We start from the raw sequence: 19,875 nt of genomic DNA, 5'->3' as shown, positions 1-19,875 counted from the left end.
ATATTCTAGTAATTAACTGATTTTTCACATGATGCAGTATACAAACTATAAAGATAATATTTTTTGGTGTTCTACTTGTGATTCCCCAAAGTTTTTCCATTTCATAGACAACATCATAAACTATTAATTTATTTTTCTTTTTATTAATTTACCCTTTGCTTTATTTATCACATCCAAACTTGAGAAAATCCTGTTACTTATACCTTTAAAATATATCTCAAATCAATCCACTAGCCATTTGATATGTACATATCAAATGTACATATATTCATGTGATATATATGTAACACAAGCCAGATAGAAAATATTGATAAGTTGCTCAAAGATACTAAGAATTATCAGTCATTATTTCATATTTCAAATTCCTATTTTCCATCAATCCCAAGTCAAACATATTGGATTCCTTCAGAAAGCTTTGATCCCTTCTCTTCTAGTGAGAGAATTAGATAAGAAAGGAGCTTGCCAAGCTTTGATTTTGGTTTATTTACTGTCATTATTTTATTAATATTCAACAATCAAGAAGTCAAGGAGACAAAGCAGACAACTTTGGCAAAGCCAGGACACACCATCATTATATTGGCTAAACACTGAATAGCATTTCAGACTGGGTACTTTAATCAACAAGGAATCATTTCATACGCTTAAAATAAATGCAAATATTGATTGTGTGATCAGATAAATTAGCTGATTGCTGTCACTGGAAGCCGTGCCGTTTGTGTATTATGAATTTTATTATGTTAGTTCCCAATATTATCTTTCTAAGTAAGCTTAGAACACTATTTTGCTGTCATCATCCACTGTGAATTCATATAGTATCATAAAATAACTTAATATTATGTTTGATCCTAACAAATTTTTAAGGAATCCTCCCAGATAATTATTGGATATACAATTCCTTTCTAAGCCTTGATGACATTATCATTCTATGGACTTAAAATCAATTTGCCCTAAAGTTTATTTTATAGAGTCCTAACTACCTTCTTTGCAAAGTTCCATGCACATTTACTCAGACACAAGAAATGTTTGTGATGTTTTGTTTATATATTTTTAAATGTTCATAAACATTTCATTTAAGCTATCAGTGTAGGCTGCAATGTTTGTTCCTTCCAATGACTTCAGAAAGGAAAGACTGTTGACTTTAACTAAATGTGTTGACATGCACTTTTTGAATTTCCACAGAGCTCTGTACCATGGAGTGTGGTAGCCATGGGGTCTGCTCAAGGGGAATATGCCAATGTGAAGAAGGTTGGGTAGGACCAACATGTGAGGAACGTTCCTGTCACTCTCACTGTGCTGAGCATGGCCAGTGCAAAGACGGAAAATGTGAGTGTAGCCCTGGATGGGAGGGCGACCACTGCACAATTGGTAAGTATCAGCATACTTTGATTAAAGTCAGTTGGGCTAATAGAATTTAAGAGAATTCTAGTGACTCAGTTGACAAGCTATTCATAACAATTTGAAGTTGGAGAAAGGGAAGGAGAAATATTGGCTACAAATTTGTGTGAACTGAGAGGTTTCCTCTTTGACAGCAGTGTACTGATTTCTTCCATAATTTCTTGTTACTTCAATGTTCCTTATATTTTTCTGCTTTCAAGCACTTTGAGTTACTCAAATGAAAGATGATACATTGGAATAAAGTGCCATTAGTTAACAAGACAAGTGCTTTTGTTGATAGTAACATTCACTGTCCATTTTTCCTTTTGAAAAGTATAGGTTATTTCAATTGAAAGCACCTACAGGCAATTTCATTAAATGGGACTACTTTAACAGAGCCCATTTAACATAGTTAGTGGCTGTCTTTAATGTATATGAAAAAGATACTCCTGACCTATTATCAATAGAGCATCCGTATTGAATTGTCTATCTTTATTCAGTAGTACAGAATTTGTACTGAAGCATTCACCCCTTCTCACAACCTAATCATCAATTTCACAAATTTTCAAACCACAGACAAACAGAACACTCTGTAGGCATGTGGTGCCTATGTAGTAATTGCCAAATCATGTGGTACTCACAATATAAAAGCAATTACTAATAATGAAGATTTCAATTGTAAAATACTTTCATTTCCAAATAAACCAAAGTTTTCTATTGTGTACATATCAACCACAAAGCTTCCTTGTACTTCATCTTAATTGTGTTTATTATGACTTCCATAATAAAATACCTGTACAAAATTAACTCGGGTTGGAAAGAGTATATTTTAGCCCACAGTTCCAGGTTCCAATTCACCATAGTAAAAAGTGACAGTTCAGGAGCTGAAGATAGTTGGACATACCACACTCATAATCAGAAAGAGAGCACAGTAAATGTGCGCATGCTTGTGCTCAGGTCACGTTCTCCATGATTTACAGTTCAGGATCCCCTGCTAGGAAATGCACACAATAGACTAGTCTTCCCATCTCAAATAATGTAATCACAATAATCTCCCACAGACATGCCCACAGGCCAACCTGATCTAAATATCCCTTTAGTGAGACTTTTCCCAGCTAGTTATAGACTGTGTCAAGTCACAGTCAAAACTAACCATTATAAATGTACAAAGAAATAAATATGAAAGTACAGTTCTCATTGTTCTACAAGGGAAATGGGTCACAGTGTTCCATGGGCATTCCCACGACTAGAAAGAAAAGGTGCACCAATGAAAGGCAGGAGGGATCTTTCAATTTGGGTAATTTACTTTTATTTTTAGTTTATTTCTATAATTATTTTAGCATATATTTCTCCTCTAACTACAGAAAAAATCTTTCCACCTCCCTACTCACCTAATTTCATGTTCTTTCTCTCTTTAAAGAAAAACAAAAAAAGAACCAAAAATTTATAAATAAAAGTACACACAAAAATGTGATTTGTGTTGACCAACTACTCCTGAACATGAGCCAGCCTTGAGGAAGCGTTATGATATACAATTCATTTTCAGCTTTTTTCTCCTAGTAGACTGTACTGTGACTTTCACTTTTAGGTGATATTATTTTGTTATAATGCCTTGAATCCGTCAAAGCAATGCATAATATATATTATTCTACTACAGTTACAGTAAGTCTTGTTCTATAACTGTGGGAATATTTAAGAATCATTAAAAAGGTGGTAAGGGCTGACAGATGCAGCTTAAGTAATTACATTCTGCACTAGAGTAAGTTTATTGCCTTCACGTGAGAAGATTTAAATACTGTGATGATTACCAAAGGTGGCTGTTCCAGAACTCTTTTCTAAAGATATACCCAATAAGAACATATAGCTTCTTTCATAGAAGTTATTAGTGAAATGTAATATATATATATATATATATATATATATATATATATATATATATAGTGAAATATGACACTTTTATGGAAGCCTATTAGAGTTTCTTGCAGAAAAGACATTAATAACTTCCCCACATAAAATATTATTCACAAAATACACAGGCCAGTGTACCAATTTTTGAGCTTTAGGCATTTCAACAATTCATAGTTTGCTGTTATCCTTCCAGACAACAGATGGTAAACCATTAAGTATATGTTGTATAATTTTGGTCCCCCAGAAATTCATTCAATCATTCTTTTCCTCTCTTTTAGCTCACTACTTAGATGCTGTTCGAGGTAAGACTTTTTCTTAAGAGCAGAAATGATCTTTTCAAACAACTGTGCATGTGGGAGAACAAAGGTAGTGTTTTACTTTTAGTTGCTTGGTTACATTCGGCTGCTTGGTTGGTTTCTTTCTGGCTTTTACTTTGGGAATTTTGTTTCAATGTACTACTGCTGTGTTTATACTAATGAGACTAGAAGATAACTTGCTTTTCTACCATCCAAGTCACCACTGCTACAGTATAAAATGGACAAGCGATTTTAAGGACTCTTTTGTTTGTTCTTTGTAGAAAATTGTGGAGGGGGGGAGTTGCAGATACACATACAAATGTCTACAATTACTAAGCAAACTAAGTTAAGGTAGGCAGATGAAATATTCTTCGAAAAATATATCTCTGTCCATGTATAAAATTCTTATGTCTTTCTGAGTACCTTAACCTCTGTCTCTCCAGGGATTTGCTTTTTACAGAGACAACAATGGATTTCCTGTCAAATATGTAGTGTTTTTGTATTTCAAATCACCTTGGGTTTTTTTCTCCATTGAGTACCTACAAGAATACAAATAGAGAAATTCCTTTTCCAAGGCTATGTATATTTGTTCTGAGCCATCACTTGAGGATATGATACTCATAAAACTTATCATATTTTCTATAAGCCATCTGCTATTTTAAAGTTTTATTTCCTTGAAAATGAGTTGGGAAGAAGATAAGGTTACTTCGATGACATTCTAAAACTTAAGTTTATATTTATCCTTCTGAAAAATTTTTGAAGGCATACATTAAAATGAATGTTGCTCCAATAAAAGCCAGGTCTGGCCTTGTATGACTATTGGGAAAATACTCAAGATATATATTTATTATTGTTATTATTATTATTAACATCATCATCATTATAATCATCATTATATCCATATATCTGGCAATGATCACTTAGAACATGCAGCTTCTTTTTGATAGTGTCTATCTCTGAACTACTGGTAGAAAGAGTTAAACACATTTTTAGGAGGTACTAAAGAAAAGAAGCTGACTTCTTATAAATATATATATATATATACATATATATAATTGCCTGCATTTGTGCTTTATTAATTAGCTAAAAGCTATTTAAAATCTATACTTTCTCTTGAGTTCATTTTTTCCAGTTATTCTCTAAAATGCTGGAACCCTATGTATGGCATCTTTTAATGCCATAAACATTTTCTAAGTACTTAATATTATTATAAACATAATAGTATGCTGAGTTTTGCGAGAAATAGCGCAGAAGTAAAATTCCCAGTGATTAACCCTCAGAACAATAATAATCTTGAAAATCTGAATAGATACAAATTTAGTGTAGCACTTTTCTAAGGAATAAGCAAATACACAGTGGTATGGTCTGAATTATAAACCAACATACCTATGTCATGAAGCACTAGATCACAAAGGGAAAACCATCACAAGTTAGAAGTAGTCGAAGAAAGTTTCTCTTCGTAGAAACTGCTGTCTTTCTTCAACTTATGGGCCATAACTAGATACAACATCATCTATCCGATTTTGGGAGAAATAAGGAGATAGGTTTTTCTAAAAGAAACAAAAAATATTCTTGTCCCCACCAGTTTTCCTCCTATCTAAACCAGAGGTTGGGAATTGGGGTTAGCATTAATAACACTTAATTGGCTCTCTAAGGAAAAACACTGCAGAGTCAGGGATAACAAGTTCCCTGGGAAGGTGTTGCAAGTAAGCAAGCTCCTCTTGCATTTATTCAGCACCTCATCTGAACAGAGCCCAGATGATTAAATTCTTCCCTGTGGGCAGATACATCACTGATGGCCAATCCCATTCTGGTGGCTCTCTGTGATTGTTACCCTCTGCTGTCTTTTCAGATGGCTGTCCAGGACTCTGCTTTGGAAATGGACGATGCACCCTGGATCAAAATGGTTGGCACTGTGTGTGTCAGGTTGGTTGGAGTGGAACAGGCTGCAACATTGTCATGGAAATGCTTTGTGGTGACAACTTGGACAATGATGGAGGTAAGATATTTACTACATGTTCATATAAGAAAGCAATAGGTGTGCCTTTAAGCACAGTTGTAACCAGCCTTGCCAAGGGCAAAAATTAAGAATCTTAAGGATCAATAATACTGAGATGTACGTGGTTGTACTATTTTTAATGTCAGTAATATTTTCAAGATATTATTTATTATTGAAAATTACTATGGCTGTGCAGTACTTCAAATGTTTTGCATGTATTATATCTCACTTAATTGTAACCCATAAATAGGTACAGAGATTGTGTCTCAAAAACGAATAAATAAAACATCATGTTCAAGTCTTAAATGCAAAAATTTATCAGAAATTAGGGTGTCCTCTGAAAGTCATTAAGTGTTACTAAGAGGTAGCAACACAAGAGAGAGCTCTAAATAATTGAGAACAAAGAAAATATTTCATTTGTGTACAGTGCAAACTACATTAGCATCTGACAAACCCAATGTGATGATTTCATTTGGCCTAACTTTTGCATACTTTCTAGGCAAGAAAACATAAAATTAACAACAAAATCCTTTTCTTATTACAGTACCTTGGGTTAAATGAAGTAGATTATGAAATGTGAGGCCTATTTACTGTATTTGTGAGACAATTACATTTTTTATAATTTCCATTCAAAGCAAAATGCTTAAATCTATAAGAAAGCAGTGTGGGCTTAGGAACTCACCTGATTGTAAAATTTTCTTCCATAGTTTGGGAAGATGACTCTGTTGACTGAGCCTTCTCCTCCCAGCACTGAAAAGACAAATATAGGAGATCTCTAACACAATCTCCATAGCTAAACTAGACTGAAGTGGTGGGCTCACGTTGGTGAGAGATTATGCCTCAATAAATAAAATGGAGAATAATCAAGGCATACATCCAATGTCAGCTTCAATCCTCCATACATGTTCACATAAACACACACACACACACACACACACACACACCACATGTACCACCCATATCTTGTAACATATAGACATACAAACACATGCAAAATACTTTTTTCCTTTACATGTGATGTATAGGAAAAGCAAAAGAGAATTGATAATAAAAAGTATTAAATGCATAGAATGTGGTTGTAAATATGAAAAGAGATAATTCAAGTAACCACATAAAATGTAATAGAGGACATAACAGAGAGAGAGAGAGAGAGAGAGAGAGAGAGAGAGAGAGAGAGAGAGAGAGAGAGAGAGAGAATATTAGAGAATGAGGGAGAATACCATTTTCTAAAAGTTCTATTTCCTACCTACATAACTTGAGGTTCTGTTTTAAATAAATGATATAATGATCAACTGTTTCGCTGAGTTTTAAAGCTCTAAGGTTCATTTTTCCTTTCCTTAGCATTCTCCTTACTCTAGGTATGGTTTCTGGTATACCTTCTCTCCATTCATATTTATTTGTTCACTATTTAATTCACTCAAGCCACGCTGTTCGCGAAATCTGTGACTTCTGCCTCTTCAATTTCCCCTGGTGTTTATACTATACACCATACAATTGCATCCTTAATCGTACATCTTTCTGTTTTTCTTGATGCATATCAGGCAAGATACATGTGCCCTAGCTATTTTCCAAATATAATTGATAGCAATGGTAATTTACTTGTGTGCAGAATTTACTTAAAACCAAGCACCGTGCAGAGAATCTTATATGAGATATCTAATTTTAAAACTTTGGTGTAGGAAACTCAATTGGTGATATTTTTACAACTTATAAAACTAGGCACAGGAAAATAAATTAAGTTTATAAAGATTATAAAGCAAGGAATTGAGAAGTTTAAGTGTAAACCTGGATGAGCCACCTCATTCATGTAATTAATAGAGCTTTCCTTTCCTATCTGATGTGTTGATTGAAAGGTTATATTCACAAAATATATTAACAAACTATGCATTTATAATTTCTGGCTCAATTAAAGTTGGGCCAAAATAAGTTTCGTGACTTTGTCAGGTAATAAAAATTATGTAATATTTAATTATCAGGAATCCTTATGGCTTCAAGGTCACATCAAGGCAGCCAAAAATGTTTAATGGATGGATCAATTAAACATGAATGAATTATTGGATTATCAATTCTCAATGTCTATGGAATATGTGGGCATAAAAAAACATAGAAGATTTTACTGAATGTGCATTGACCTCTGAACATTTATTAAAACTGTGTATCTATATGCAAATTGAAAATCAAAGGCTTGATAAGAGCTCAGCATAGCTTATAATTGTCTCTTTAGGGAGTAGGGTTGGAACGCTCTGTGAGAGTTTCAATTACCATTTTTCCTTTAGTGGAACTAAGATGATATTGATGACAAATATAGATTGGTCTCTACTTTAAGATAGAAAGATAGATGGAATAACCACTAAAAGTCCCATGGCTAGGATTTTAAGCCAATAATTCCATTTCTACAATGTTTATATACTAACCCCAAAGAATATATTGCAAATGCCCTTCATGTAGAGATCTCGGCTTTCTAGATTCCCAAAAGGACAGAGTCATTTAGCTGACTATGACTAATGATTAGTATCTTTGTTTGTATATGTGTATGTGCTTTAATTAAGTCAAAAAGTGACATTCAATTGAACCTCCCTGAAAAAAAGTAATTCTAATTTTTAAAATGCAATTCTTAAGAAATCTTCCAATCAAAAACACATCACTTTCAAGCAGTTGCTTCAAGTAGCTGCTACCTGATTACTCCATATTACACCTGATACTTAAGACTGTTTAGGATTTTTCTTGCATCCTAATCACCATTGAATATTCATTAGAACCGCTGCTACATCCTGCAGCTTTGACTTTAGTTACACTCTGATCTCAATGCATTGTGACTCTTAGTAAGTAATTGGGCTGCATTGAATATGTAGGTGACACAGCTTCCCTGTAAGATACCTAAGAGGTCCTTGAAGAGTAAAAGCTGGGAACAAATAACCTTTGGATTTTTTTCCCTACCAATCAAAGGAAAGAGAAAGGTCTCTCATTCTAAGTACTAATTACAATAGAAGTCACAACTCTGTCAAATACTGCGGCCACAGTTATCCCTGAATAAGTTAGCACTTACCATCTGCAGAGCCCTAAGCATGAAGGAGATATAACATCATGGGGACCACCTTTTGATTTGTTAGTCATGTGTCTTGAATTGAAATTTTAAAACTATGATCACAAAATTTTATAAGCCCACAGAAAAGAATAAGCATTGTAGTTACTGTGTCTGAACACCTAAAACACACAGTAAGAGAAGCTTCCAACAGTAAAAGTCTATTTCAAAGCTTTCATAGACAGATCAACACAACCAAATAAAAGTCCTGGAACATGCCCAAGCACAAATTTAAATTTATTGTATCATTAAGTCAACATCAAAAAGTCAGTGTGAAGGAGCTGAGGATATAGCTCAGTAAAGTGTTTGTCACACAATCATGTGAACCTTAGTCCAATCCCCTGGACCCATTTGAAAACATAAAACTTAGGTTGGTGACAAGCACCTAGAATTTCAGTGTTGGGAAAACAGAAAATCGAAGATCCCTGGAACAGGCTAGCAGCCAGACTAGCTAAATTGCTCCATGAACTTCAGGTTCAGAACTCCAGGTTCAATGCCAGACCTTGAGAGAGAGAGAGAGAGAGAGAGAGAGAGAGAGAGAGAGAGGAGAGAGAGAGAGAGAGAGAGAGAGAGAGAGAGGATACGCAGATACAGACGCAGACAAAGATACAGACAGACACAGAGAGAAACAGCAAGATGGTTCAGCACTTAAAGATGCTTGCTGCACAAGCCTAGAGGCCTTAGTTCAATCTTCAAGTCCCCAGAACCATTGTAAAGTAGAAGGAGGAGCACCAACTCCACAAACTTTCCCTCTGACCTTCACATTAACAGAGTAGCATGTCTGTCCCTACACATATATCATTGTGCATAAGCATGCACAAATATATACACATGTGCATAGACAGGTTAAAATGAAAAAATTTTTAAAGAAGGTAGAAAGCAATTAAAAAGACAAGCAATATCAACTTGTGGACTCTACAAACATATGCATTCATACATACACAGAAACACATGAATACATATAAACACATACACACTACATACACAAAACCAAAAAGAACAACAGGAGAAAGAAGCATTATGAAATATATGGTGTTGAGACAACTATGAAGAAACAAATAGATTTTTAATTCATACCGTGTACCTAAAAAAAGAAATAATATATTCTAGTTGGATTATTGAACTAAATGCTAAATAAAGCAGAAATTACTGCTCTCAAAGTGCAAAAGAAATTCATTACTATAAAAGCAATGGGAGAACTTACAATGGGCAGAAAAGTAATAAATCTAATGTTAAAATTTTAAACCATTTTATAATACTTGGAAAATTTAAACATCATCCAATGTCTACATATTTGGAAAGATCACATTTTCACTGTCTACACAAAAGCTATATGTATTTTAACATAAGAAAAATTCAGCTTGTTTTAGTCCCACTAGTCAGATCTCAAATGTACAATAGCCACATCCAACTACTTACTAGACAATACAGAACTAGAGACTCCCAGTGTTTAATTGGTTAGCACAGACTCACACATTATATTAAATGTCTACCTTTTAGGTAGAAGTTCCACATTGAATACCCAGGTTCTCATTAACCATTACTGCCTTTTTTCAAGTGTTTTTCTTAGCATCATCATAATGATTGATAAATGATAAACAAGGTAAGTTTCTGTTTCTGTGAAGTTTATGCTTTAACAACAGGAACAGATACTAAACAAAGATCCTCATCAATGGTTCTGTATTTTACATTTGTAAGTTTGCTACAAAAAACCTGAGAGTGGATAAATGAACATGGAGGCCATAACTTAATCTGGGAGATGAGAAAGGCGTCACATGGTTCCAGTAGACATTGTAGAGAGTAGAATGAAACTGTAGTTTCTGGGCCACAAAGATTTGGTAATTTAGCACTATTCAAATGTACACAGGCACCATATCACACCAAGCATTGTGTGTTTTGTCAAATATTCAGTCAAATAGTGAAGATCTCGTCTTATTCATTCTACTTACAAAGGAAGGGAGGTGATATCTGATATAATAAAAAGATTATGGAAGAATATTAAAATATAAAATAGAAATGTGTAACCCAATAGCCCCTCTTCTCTGTCCTCTTAAATATGTCTCCATATGGGCCCCAGCTTCTCTTGTAGAAAGTGTTTTAGTGGTCTATGTTCACATTTGTTGGCAAAATCTTTAAGTTAAATAACTAAAAGAGAATGGTTTTCAAGGAATTGTTCTTCATATTAAGTCACCATTCATTAAAACCAGTAACAATAGTCATGTTTCTAGATCTAGAAAATAGCACCATGGGTGATTGAACACATATAACTCATGGATCAATAAACATCATATTTTGTATATCCCCAAGCATGCCCCAGAGTTTAGTAAATAGGGAAATAAAAGACAATGAGCAGTGATTTGATGGCATTTGTTCCATTTAAGAGCCTTCCATTTAGCCTGATGCATTAATTGAGGTTTTGTTAATCTCTAACTAAATTTATAATGGTCCTAGAAGTAGGAATTATGAGCATTGACAGACCTCCTAGTCTATAACCACAAAAAAGTTAAGCTTCAATCTAGCCTGTATCCAAGTGATAACAACTCCATAAATAAATAAAATTCAATGAATAAGGAGTTTCATATTGAAGTATGGCCTACCAACTCAGACTCATATGGTGTCCTAGCTACTCAAAGCTTGTTCCTAAGTCAATACATTCCAATGAACTGATTGTGCTGAACAGTTTTAAGACTATTTCCATAAGCTGAAAATTTTAAGCTGCCATTGAAACCCAACCCTAAGACTCTATCCCTAGATATCTTGTAGTTTCTACTGTCCACAACTTGGCATATATCTAATATTTATCAATCACTAGATATAAACTAGACAGTGTATATATTCTTCATGATTATTTTTTCAACTTTACTGGATTTCGTATATATCACTGTGATCATTATCAAGGCTATAAATATATCTAACACCCACAAATGTTCCCTTCTGTATTTTAGTAATTTTTAAGATCTACCATGTTATGAGATTTTGAGTGGATAATACCATGTTATGGTATATATAAAACTGCTCATGAGGCGGGAGTGGATGGGTGGGTGGGTGGGAGAGCACCTTTTAGAGGTAAGGGGAAGGTGGGGGTGGGGGTTCGTAGAGGGGAGACTGTGAAAGGGGATAACATTTGAAATGTAAACAAATAAAATGATTAATACATTTTATGAATTTCTAGATAGAACACTGTATGCTAATATGACTCCCACATAACTATGGAATCACATTAATCTCTTTTCCTCAATTTATAAAATGAACCTGAGAATATCGACATTTTTTTTTGCAGAAGTTAGCTTAGATGATACATTTGGAAGTACCTAATACTTAGAAAATATTAACTAGTTGACACAGAGTTGAAAATTCTTAAGGATACCTTACCAAAACTTAGCTGACCATTCCTAGCCAGACAATAGAATGGGCATTATGAGTAACTTCATTAGAGGTTTAGGACAACATGAGTTTCTCCTGTATTGTTCATATCTTCTTTTCTATTCTCTCTTCCAATCAAGGGCACACATGTGCTAGCCAAACATTTATTAGTAATGACTTGATTACACAGAAATAAACAGTATACTTGATCGTCATCGACATGAATTGAACCAATTGGAATAGACCCAAATTAGTTGGCAAACGTAGGTAAATGCCATGTTTAGTCTTCAAAGATAGTGTATCCTTCGTCTTTTTTTGCTCTCTTTTATTTTTATTCCCTTAAGGAAAACAATCTCTGAAAATAAAATCAGCTAACATATGATATGTTCGTATCTGACACCCTGAGCTTGGCTGTCAGTAGGGCGCCACAGCTTCCAATTCAGAACAATAAAAGAACTGTTAATAGCCCAAAAATACACACATACAGTGTGACTGTCATTTGCACTTCTTTGTAACAGTCTAGACATACTGTTTGGAGTGTTAGCCAATGTGATAATTGGTAAGTAGATATTTGCTCCTGTGCTGGGTTTGTCTGCAAATTATAATTTAGGGTTTCATGCTATTGTTGGTCGGCATCCCTGCTACCTTTCTAAATTCAACAGCACCTTGCTTTTATTTTTTAAGAAAAAGGAAATCTCATAGGGTCAGCTCTGCACATAATAAGCATTACTAAATATAAGAGATTACCTTAAATTCTATATCACATAACTAGATGAGAATGTGATTCCCACTTTTGAATTAGTTCAATGTTTAGTTTTAGAATCCAATTTTGAAGATTAATATGACATGAATATTTATTTAAAATGAACTTATTTCTGTAATAATATTTTCTGTTGGAATCATAGTTGATAGAATGAGACCTGTCACTGTCCAAAACTATTATTAGCACATTTGGTAATGTTTACTGAGCATGACATTAAGTGCTTCTGTGTACATTATGCCAATTTAAAAAAAATCACAATTCAATAAAAATGAATAAAGATAAGTTTGCATTTGACACTCATTTTTTCATGTTTTGTGTATGGGGCGCCAACAGCAAACATTACAAAAACCTGTTTAATCCATCTGATATTTTTGCCAACTTTTGTATACATTCAGATATTTAATTAGCAGAATAGTAGAGAGATAAAGCACTAATAAGTGGCTGAAAACATCTTATCATAGCAAGAGGTAGTAATGTCATCTAAAATCCCGGGGAGTATCTGCTAATTTATTTTGCTAAATGATGAAAGAAGGTTGAAACAAAGCCACAAGTAAAAGTCATTTTCAAAAGAAAAGAGAAAAGAAAAGAAAAGAAAAGAAAAGAAAAGAAAAGTGTCCAAAAAGAAAGTATGGGCAAAATCAATTAAACAAGCAAAACAAGAAAAATAAAAACAAAGCAAACTTTATTTTAAAACAAAGTACTGTCTGTGGTATAGGGAATTTGAAAAGACCACCTGTAGGGAAAATATCTTCCGAGATGCCCCAAGGCTATTCTTCCAAAAGTCTCCTCTTTCTCTTTGCTAACTTTCATTGCCCCCAGCTAGGATACATTCTCCTGTAGCTCAAGTGCAGCAGCCAAGTGAGGGAGGGGGAGCAAGCCAATTTGCTGCAGGAAACCAGGGCCTCTTTTATCATCAGCCTTAAGGAGCCACTGATGCCCCTGAACCTCTCTATTCCACTGCAAGCTAAGATTAGCATCTTTATGTTTACCCTTGTTAAACAACTGAATTAGAGCCACTTGCCTGTTCTAAGGACCTTGGAAGGACTTTAAATTTTTTGCTTATTGGATGTGGTGTGAAGTGTCCATATGCTCAGTTAATCACTCCAACCACTTCTTTTTCTTTGCATAGAACTCTCTTAAGGCTCTTCTCAATACTTCACTGGTACAAGAGTCAGCTGTTTAAATGCCTATTTTATCCTCCGAAGTCCTGAGTTTCTAGGGGAAAGGGGGCTTGTTTTCTTTCATTACCTCACCAAGCAACTATCCAGGCATTTATACCTATGACATTCTAAATATTCATTCCTTCCTTCTGTAGTTCTTGTGTCCCGTGTCTTTCCTCTTCCAAAGAGTGAAACTTTTATGTGATTCTTTTTCCTTCCATACTGTTAATTCTGAGATTCGCTGGAGAAAAAACAACTCCACCATTTCAGGCCAAATTTAAAGCAAGCTTTATTAAATATTAAATACTGACTAAGAGATGGACTTTGGTCAGGAACATTCCCTGAAATTTCCCTGTTAAAGGGGCCCCAGGACATACGTTGCAGGATTTAGAAAGACAAGTAAAGGATGCCATACTTTCCTATGAGCCTTTGTTATTTTCCAAGAACCACCAAGTCCAGCATTTCAGGAACTTGCCTGGTCCTTGAGCAGGTGGGGCTTACAGATTAATATTGTGCATTCCAATACAACAGTGGATTTAGAAGTCCAATGCAAATGATGAGGGCTCCCCAAAAAGGAAAGAAAGTGACTCATTGTGTTGGTAGATACTAGGTTTAGCAATAATTGCATAAACTATCATTGCTTGTATAAATTCCTAAAGTAAAACAAATAAATGATCAGCTGCTTTAGTATGCTTGAGAATCACCCATATTAAGCATGTACAATCTTAGGACAAGGAAACATTTGATTCAGTAGGTAGAATTCAAGTATGTAGATATTTAATAAGTTCCATAGGTAATTGGCAGCACATTTGTAAATCACTTTCCTATATACTTTTTCACCACGAAAATCTCAACCTCTTTGCTGAGAATTACCTGTAGACAACCATATTAAGACAATTTTTTAAGTAAAAATGAAATCAGGTCAAGTTAAATGTATATTCATAGTAGATGGGCTAGGGGTGAGAATTATTTTAAGGGACAAAAAATATTGACAATTCTGATGAGTGGTTCATCGAAGATAGAAAGGTATAACAAGATATACTTAATAGAGTACTTTAACCAAAAACTACATTTTTAGTTACATAAACTATAGTCTCTGGTTAACAAATATTAGAGAATTCCAAACAGGAAGATTTAGGAACAAAATAGTTTGAAATTCTCTGAGATACCCTATAAACTCAATGAGTAACAATTCCTGAGAAACGTACAGTTATAACAGGCTCAAGTCACAAAAGTATAACTTTACATTTCCATTTACTATCTTTCTCCATTTTGCATACTTTTGACTATATTGTTTTCTTGAAGATAAATATCACTATTGATTTGTTTTGCTTTCCAGATGGTTTGACAGACTGTGTGGACCCAGATTGTTGTCAACAAAGCAACTGTTACATAAGCCCACTCTGTCAGGGCTCACCAGACCCTCTTGACCTCATCCAACAAAGCCAGCCCCTCTTCTCTCAGCACACTTCAAGACTCTTCTATGATCGAATCAAATTTCTTATTGGCAAGGATAGTACTCATGTCGTTCCTCAAGAGATCTCATTTGACAGCAGGTATATAGAAATTTATTTTGTCCTTACTAAAAGTGCTCATGATTTTCCTTCAGAGTAAAAGAAAATTGTCTTCTAAAGATCAAGTGGTTTCTCATTCCTTTCAACGGTATTGCTATCTTTCTTATGCCTTCTCTTGAATGCCTGCACTGTTGGTTACCAATTTGTTTCTAAAGGCCATATTGGTCAGATTCTATATCATAAAGTTATAGGCAATGTCTACTATATATGTATGGAAATTATTATTTAATGACAAATGGAAATACATTTGCAAACTTAATCTTTAACTTCTGAATTATTATTTGAACAAAAAAAAACCCTTAAATTTCAATAGCTAAATTTTAGATTCTGTTTCATGATCAAAAGTGTTTCCAGGTCAAAGTGTTGAGGGACTTGATATCTTAATAGGAAATTCAAGATGAGAAATGACTGTCTTCTCAGAATGCTCAAATGCCAGAATTATCTCTAAAGATCTGGCAACAAACACATTTAAATCACTTCATTTATATAAAGTATAATAACAAGAATTTGTTCATCGATATTCAACCCATTCAGTTTCATCAAGGACATACTTTAATAATAGCACAAGATGTAGTTAAGTCTAGTTACAAAAGATTTCAAAAATGTCCTTCTTGGAGCTGGAGAGATGGTTCATTGATTAACAGTGCTTGGTACTCTTTCAGAGGACCCAAGTTCAGCTCTCAGAACCCACGTGGTGTCTCCCAATGGCCTATAACTTTGATCCCAGGATATCCAATGCTTTTTTCTCACCTACGCAGGCTCCTGTACACACATTGTGCACAATCATATAGTCAGACACACACTGCATATATATGTCAAAATTCCTCCTTGATTTGTTCTATAAATTGTTGCTTCCCTGGTTTTCTAGACTCTCAAAAACAAAAAATCTTTAACAACAACAAAAATGATTTGTCTAAGATCCTCTATGTATGTCCTATTTCCTGCAGATAGATTATTTCAAGAGCTTGATACCAGTGACAATGTAAGAAAATTAGAATTCAATGTTAGCAAGTATCAAGTAGAGAGGGGGGCAAAGATGTACATGAAAACTCCACTCCCCTTCTCTTCGGTTGAACGCTAGAACTCTCATTGAAGCAAAAACAAAAAAAACTTTTTTCCTTATTTTATTACTGTGCTGTTCTTACCTTTTGGGTTGCCAATATAATTTAAAACCATTGTCAACATATCACAAAAAAGGGTTGTTCTTCTAGGGACTATACACAATATTTGCCTTCCATCAAGAGATTCAATAATCCCCACTTCAAAACTTTTTCTCAGTTTAATAACCCAGCCAGTCCATCTTTCAGATGGGTATAATCAATATAATTATTTAGGTAGTGGAGACTTAATTTTGGAATACAAAAGAACAACAAGAATTGAGGGCAGTAGTTATTCCCATTTTCCTACTCAAGGTAAAGGGTAAGTCAACTCTACAGCTTTTTTCATACTTGGGGAGAAATGAGGCCAAAAGTAGGGGGTCAGGTGCTGAGAGAAATAATAACCTTCATGACTTGAGATGTGTTGAATAACATGTTGAATTCAGTAAGGGGAGAAAGTCAGGGCCTGAGGGAGACAGCAGACAAGTCATTTTGACCCAGAACAAGGCATTCGAGCAATAAACTTAGAAAAGGTAAGACAAACTTAAACCCCTGCGGTTCAGCTTCACGCTTCAGCAGTGCTTGCTAGGTACTCACACAGCGAACAATAGTATTACTTTGGGTGGTTAATGCCCTTCTCCTCCTCCTGGTTTGATTGAGTTTTCACATTCTTTTCTAAAATGCTCCAAGTTATCATTTGGCTGTGCAAGTCACATTTAAATTCAGAATGATGGGTCTCCATCCAATGGTCTCTGCTATTAGAGTCCTTACTGTCAGAAAGAAACTTGTATACCTGAACACAAGCAATCCAACTGTGTCGTCTCTAACCAAAAAAAAAAAAAAAAAAAAAAAAAAAAAATAGCATTGACTTTTCCTTGGTTTATCATTGGACAAAATAATTTCATTTTTAATCACATGTATAAATGATAATTACAATCTCTCTGGTTCACTCATATAATATTATTTTAGTTTACAAATGACCCAAGAACATGTAATTTAATTTTATTTTCACAGTATCTCTGTGAAATGGGGCGATTGTTTTTAGTATATTTTGTATATGCAAAAACTGAGATGCTAAGAGACTAAATCACACAGACAGCAAGGTTGGATTATAGCATCTCCTAGAACCTTTCCATTACACTACAGCTGACCCATTTCTGCTTGTCCTTAAACTTATCTGGTAACATGAACCAAATTTATCTTGGATAAATGGCATCTAGGTCAACATAAGGAACTTTGAAACCAAGCAGTTTTTTTTTTTTTTTAAATCAGCTTCAGCTGAGTTTATATTTCAATAGGGTGAGTTACAAAAATTTTAATTAGGGCTAATGAAGTACTTCTTTGGGGATGGGCATCATGAAGTGCACATTTTGTTCCACAGCTAGCCTTATTGTGTATCTATTGTGAATCTGATGTCTGCTATCTTGGATCTGTGTCATTTCATTTAACTTCTTCATTAACTTGTTCACAGTATAGTTTGTCAAAGGTTTCATTTTTCAAATGAGGAAGTTGGCATGTTAGGTAAGTGACTTCAATAAAATCATAAAGAAGTCTGAACCTGGATTTGAACCCAGGCATACTAGTACTGAATTCCTGAATTTTAAACTGCTGAACTGAGCCATGGTGGCTTTCCTTAGAAAAACCAGAGCATGGGGCTGGAGAGATGGCTCAGGGGTTAAGAGCACTGACTGCTCTTCCAGAGGTCCTGAGTTCAATTCCCAGCAACCACATGGTGGCTCACAGCCATCTGTAATGGGATCTGGCGCCCTCTGCTGGCCTGCAAGCACACAATGCAGAGCACTCACAACACATAAAATACCTAAATAAAATTTTAAAAAAATTAAAAAAAAAAAAAAAAGAAAAAGAAAACTGGAGCATGTAACTCTAAAATAATTCATGGCTCTTATGCAACCCTGACTGTAGACTAGGTTCCCTCAGGTAAATCTAAAACACTTACCTGCTGTAATCAGCCAGAGCAGGCTTTTGTTTTTTTATTCTTTTGCTTTTGCCACATAACTGAGAGGCAGTTGAGTAGACAGGGAAGAACAAAAATCATTGCTAATGGTTTCATTTACCTACTGGCAAACCATGAACCACTTAGCTGACTTGCTGCTGCATATTGTGCCAGTCAGTCTACAGATAGCAGTACATAACTATGCAAGTGTAGCAAGGACACACACACGTAATTGTTCACCTTTATGCATCACAAGGAGAGTAGTTTTTGCCGTACTGACTGCACTATCACATAAAAGTGTGTGAGATATATACCTTCCATACCTTCTACGATGGTGTAATGTCTGTGAAGACACAAGTTGCCCACAGACAAGTCTCTAGAAAACTAAACACATTCCCTTGTTTTCCTAAATACCACTGATCCTGTAGCTCAAATTTCTTTCTTTTCTTCAATCTATTCCAAACATGTCTACAAAGTAAACCACATAGTCTACGTGCCCTGTATTACTTATTACTTTTTAATAATGTAAATAGGTGAACAGAAGCATTATTGATCTTCAGTGTCTAAGCATTTAATCACTATTAATAATGTAGAAGGTTTTTATAAATATGTAAAAACAAGAGTACATTAAACTAAATGACAGCAGTAATTTGCAAAGCCAGACATTTCGCTCACCATCACTAATGGAGAAGTGCATTTAAAAACAACATCGTTCCAGGGTTCGTGCAACCACTGACAGTAGGGTTGCCAAACTCATTTATCTATTTAGTAACTGAGAGGTTGATGCCTCACATCACTTCGTCAAGTGTCTCTATCAGATGTTGTTCAGAATTATGCCACAGATGTATTTTGTTTAGTCTGACATTTATGAAGTAAGAGACCAAATGTAAAAAAAAAAAAAAATGCTTCTAAAAAATTCACAAAGCTCAGCACTGCCAGGCACCCAGTCATAACATAGGTGGTCTGGAGCTGAGGAACAGTGATTCCTCTGGATGCGAAAGGCAATGCCTAGCTAGTGCACCACTATTCCCTTTACACCTGGGTCACTTCCCACTTTTATGATGACATGTTTCCATTTTTGGCATTTTGGTCTGATCTCTTTCTCCAATTGCCTTTATATATTATTATTTTACTTAATTTCTGGACTTTTACATTAGAGTTAAAATAGAGAAAAGATAAATAAGAGATAGAAATCATATTAACAGGGGAAACAATATTTCCAATCATTTGTTCACTGAGTGCCTATGTATACTTTATGGCTAAACTAATATATAAATTTCCTCAAATATTAAGCTAATAAACTCC

The 19,875-nt window shown here is 34.6% G+C and overlaps 1 protein-coding gene across 1 annotated transcript in view; it reads left to right on the top strand.

Annotated features, from left to right (window-relative positions):
• Tenm1 (teneurin transmembrane protein 1) overlaps positions 1-19,875 on the top strand; it is a 748,830-nt gene that overhangs the window by 573,990 nt on the left and 154,965 nt on the right. The window contains exons 15-18 of the mRNA XM_034485178.2: positions 1,180-1,365; positions 3,561-3,584; positions 5,431-5,577; positions 15,285-15,501. Coding sequence (XP_034341069.1) covers positions 1,180-1,365; positions 3,561-3,584; positions 5,431-5,577; positions 15,285-15,501 — 574 coding nt within the window. The remainder of the gene's footprint in view (positions 1-1,179; positions 1,366-3,560; positions 3,585-5,430; positions 5,578-15,284; positions 15,502-19,875) is intronic.

This window comes from Arvicanthis niloticus, chromosome X (genome assembly GCF_011762505.2).
Source record: "Arvicanthis niloticus isolate mArvNil1 chromosome X, mArvNil1.pat.X, whole genome shotgun sequence".
NCBI lineage: Eukaryota > Metazoa > Chordata > Mammalia > Rodentia > Muridae > Arvicanthis > Arvicanthis niloticus.
Note: the sequence above shows the minus strand (reverse complement) of the source record. Positions and strands in the feature narration are given on the sequence as shown.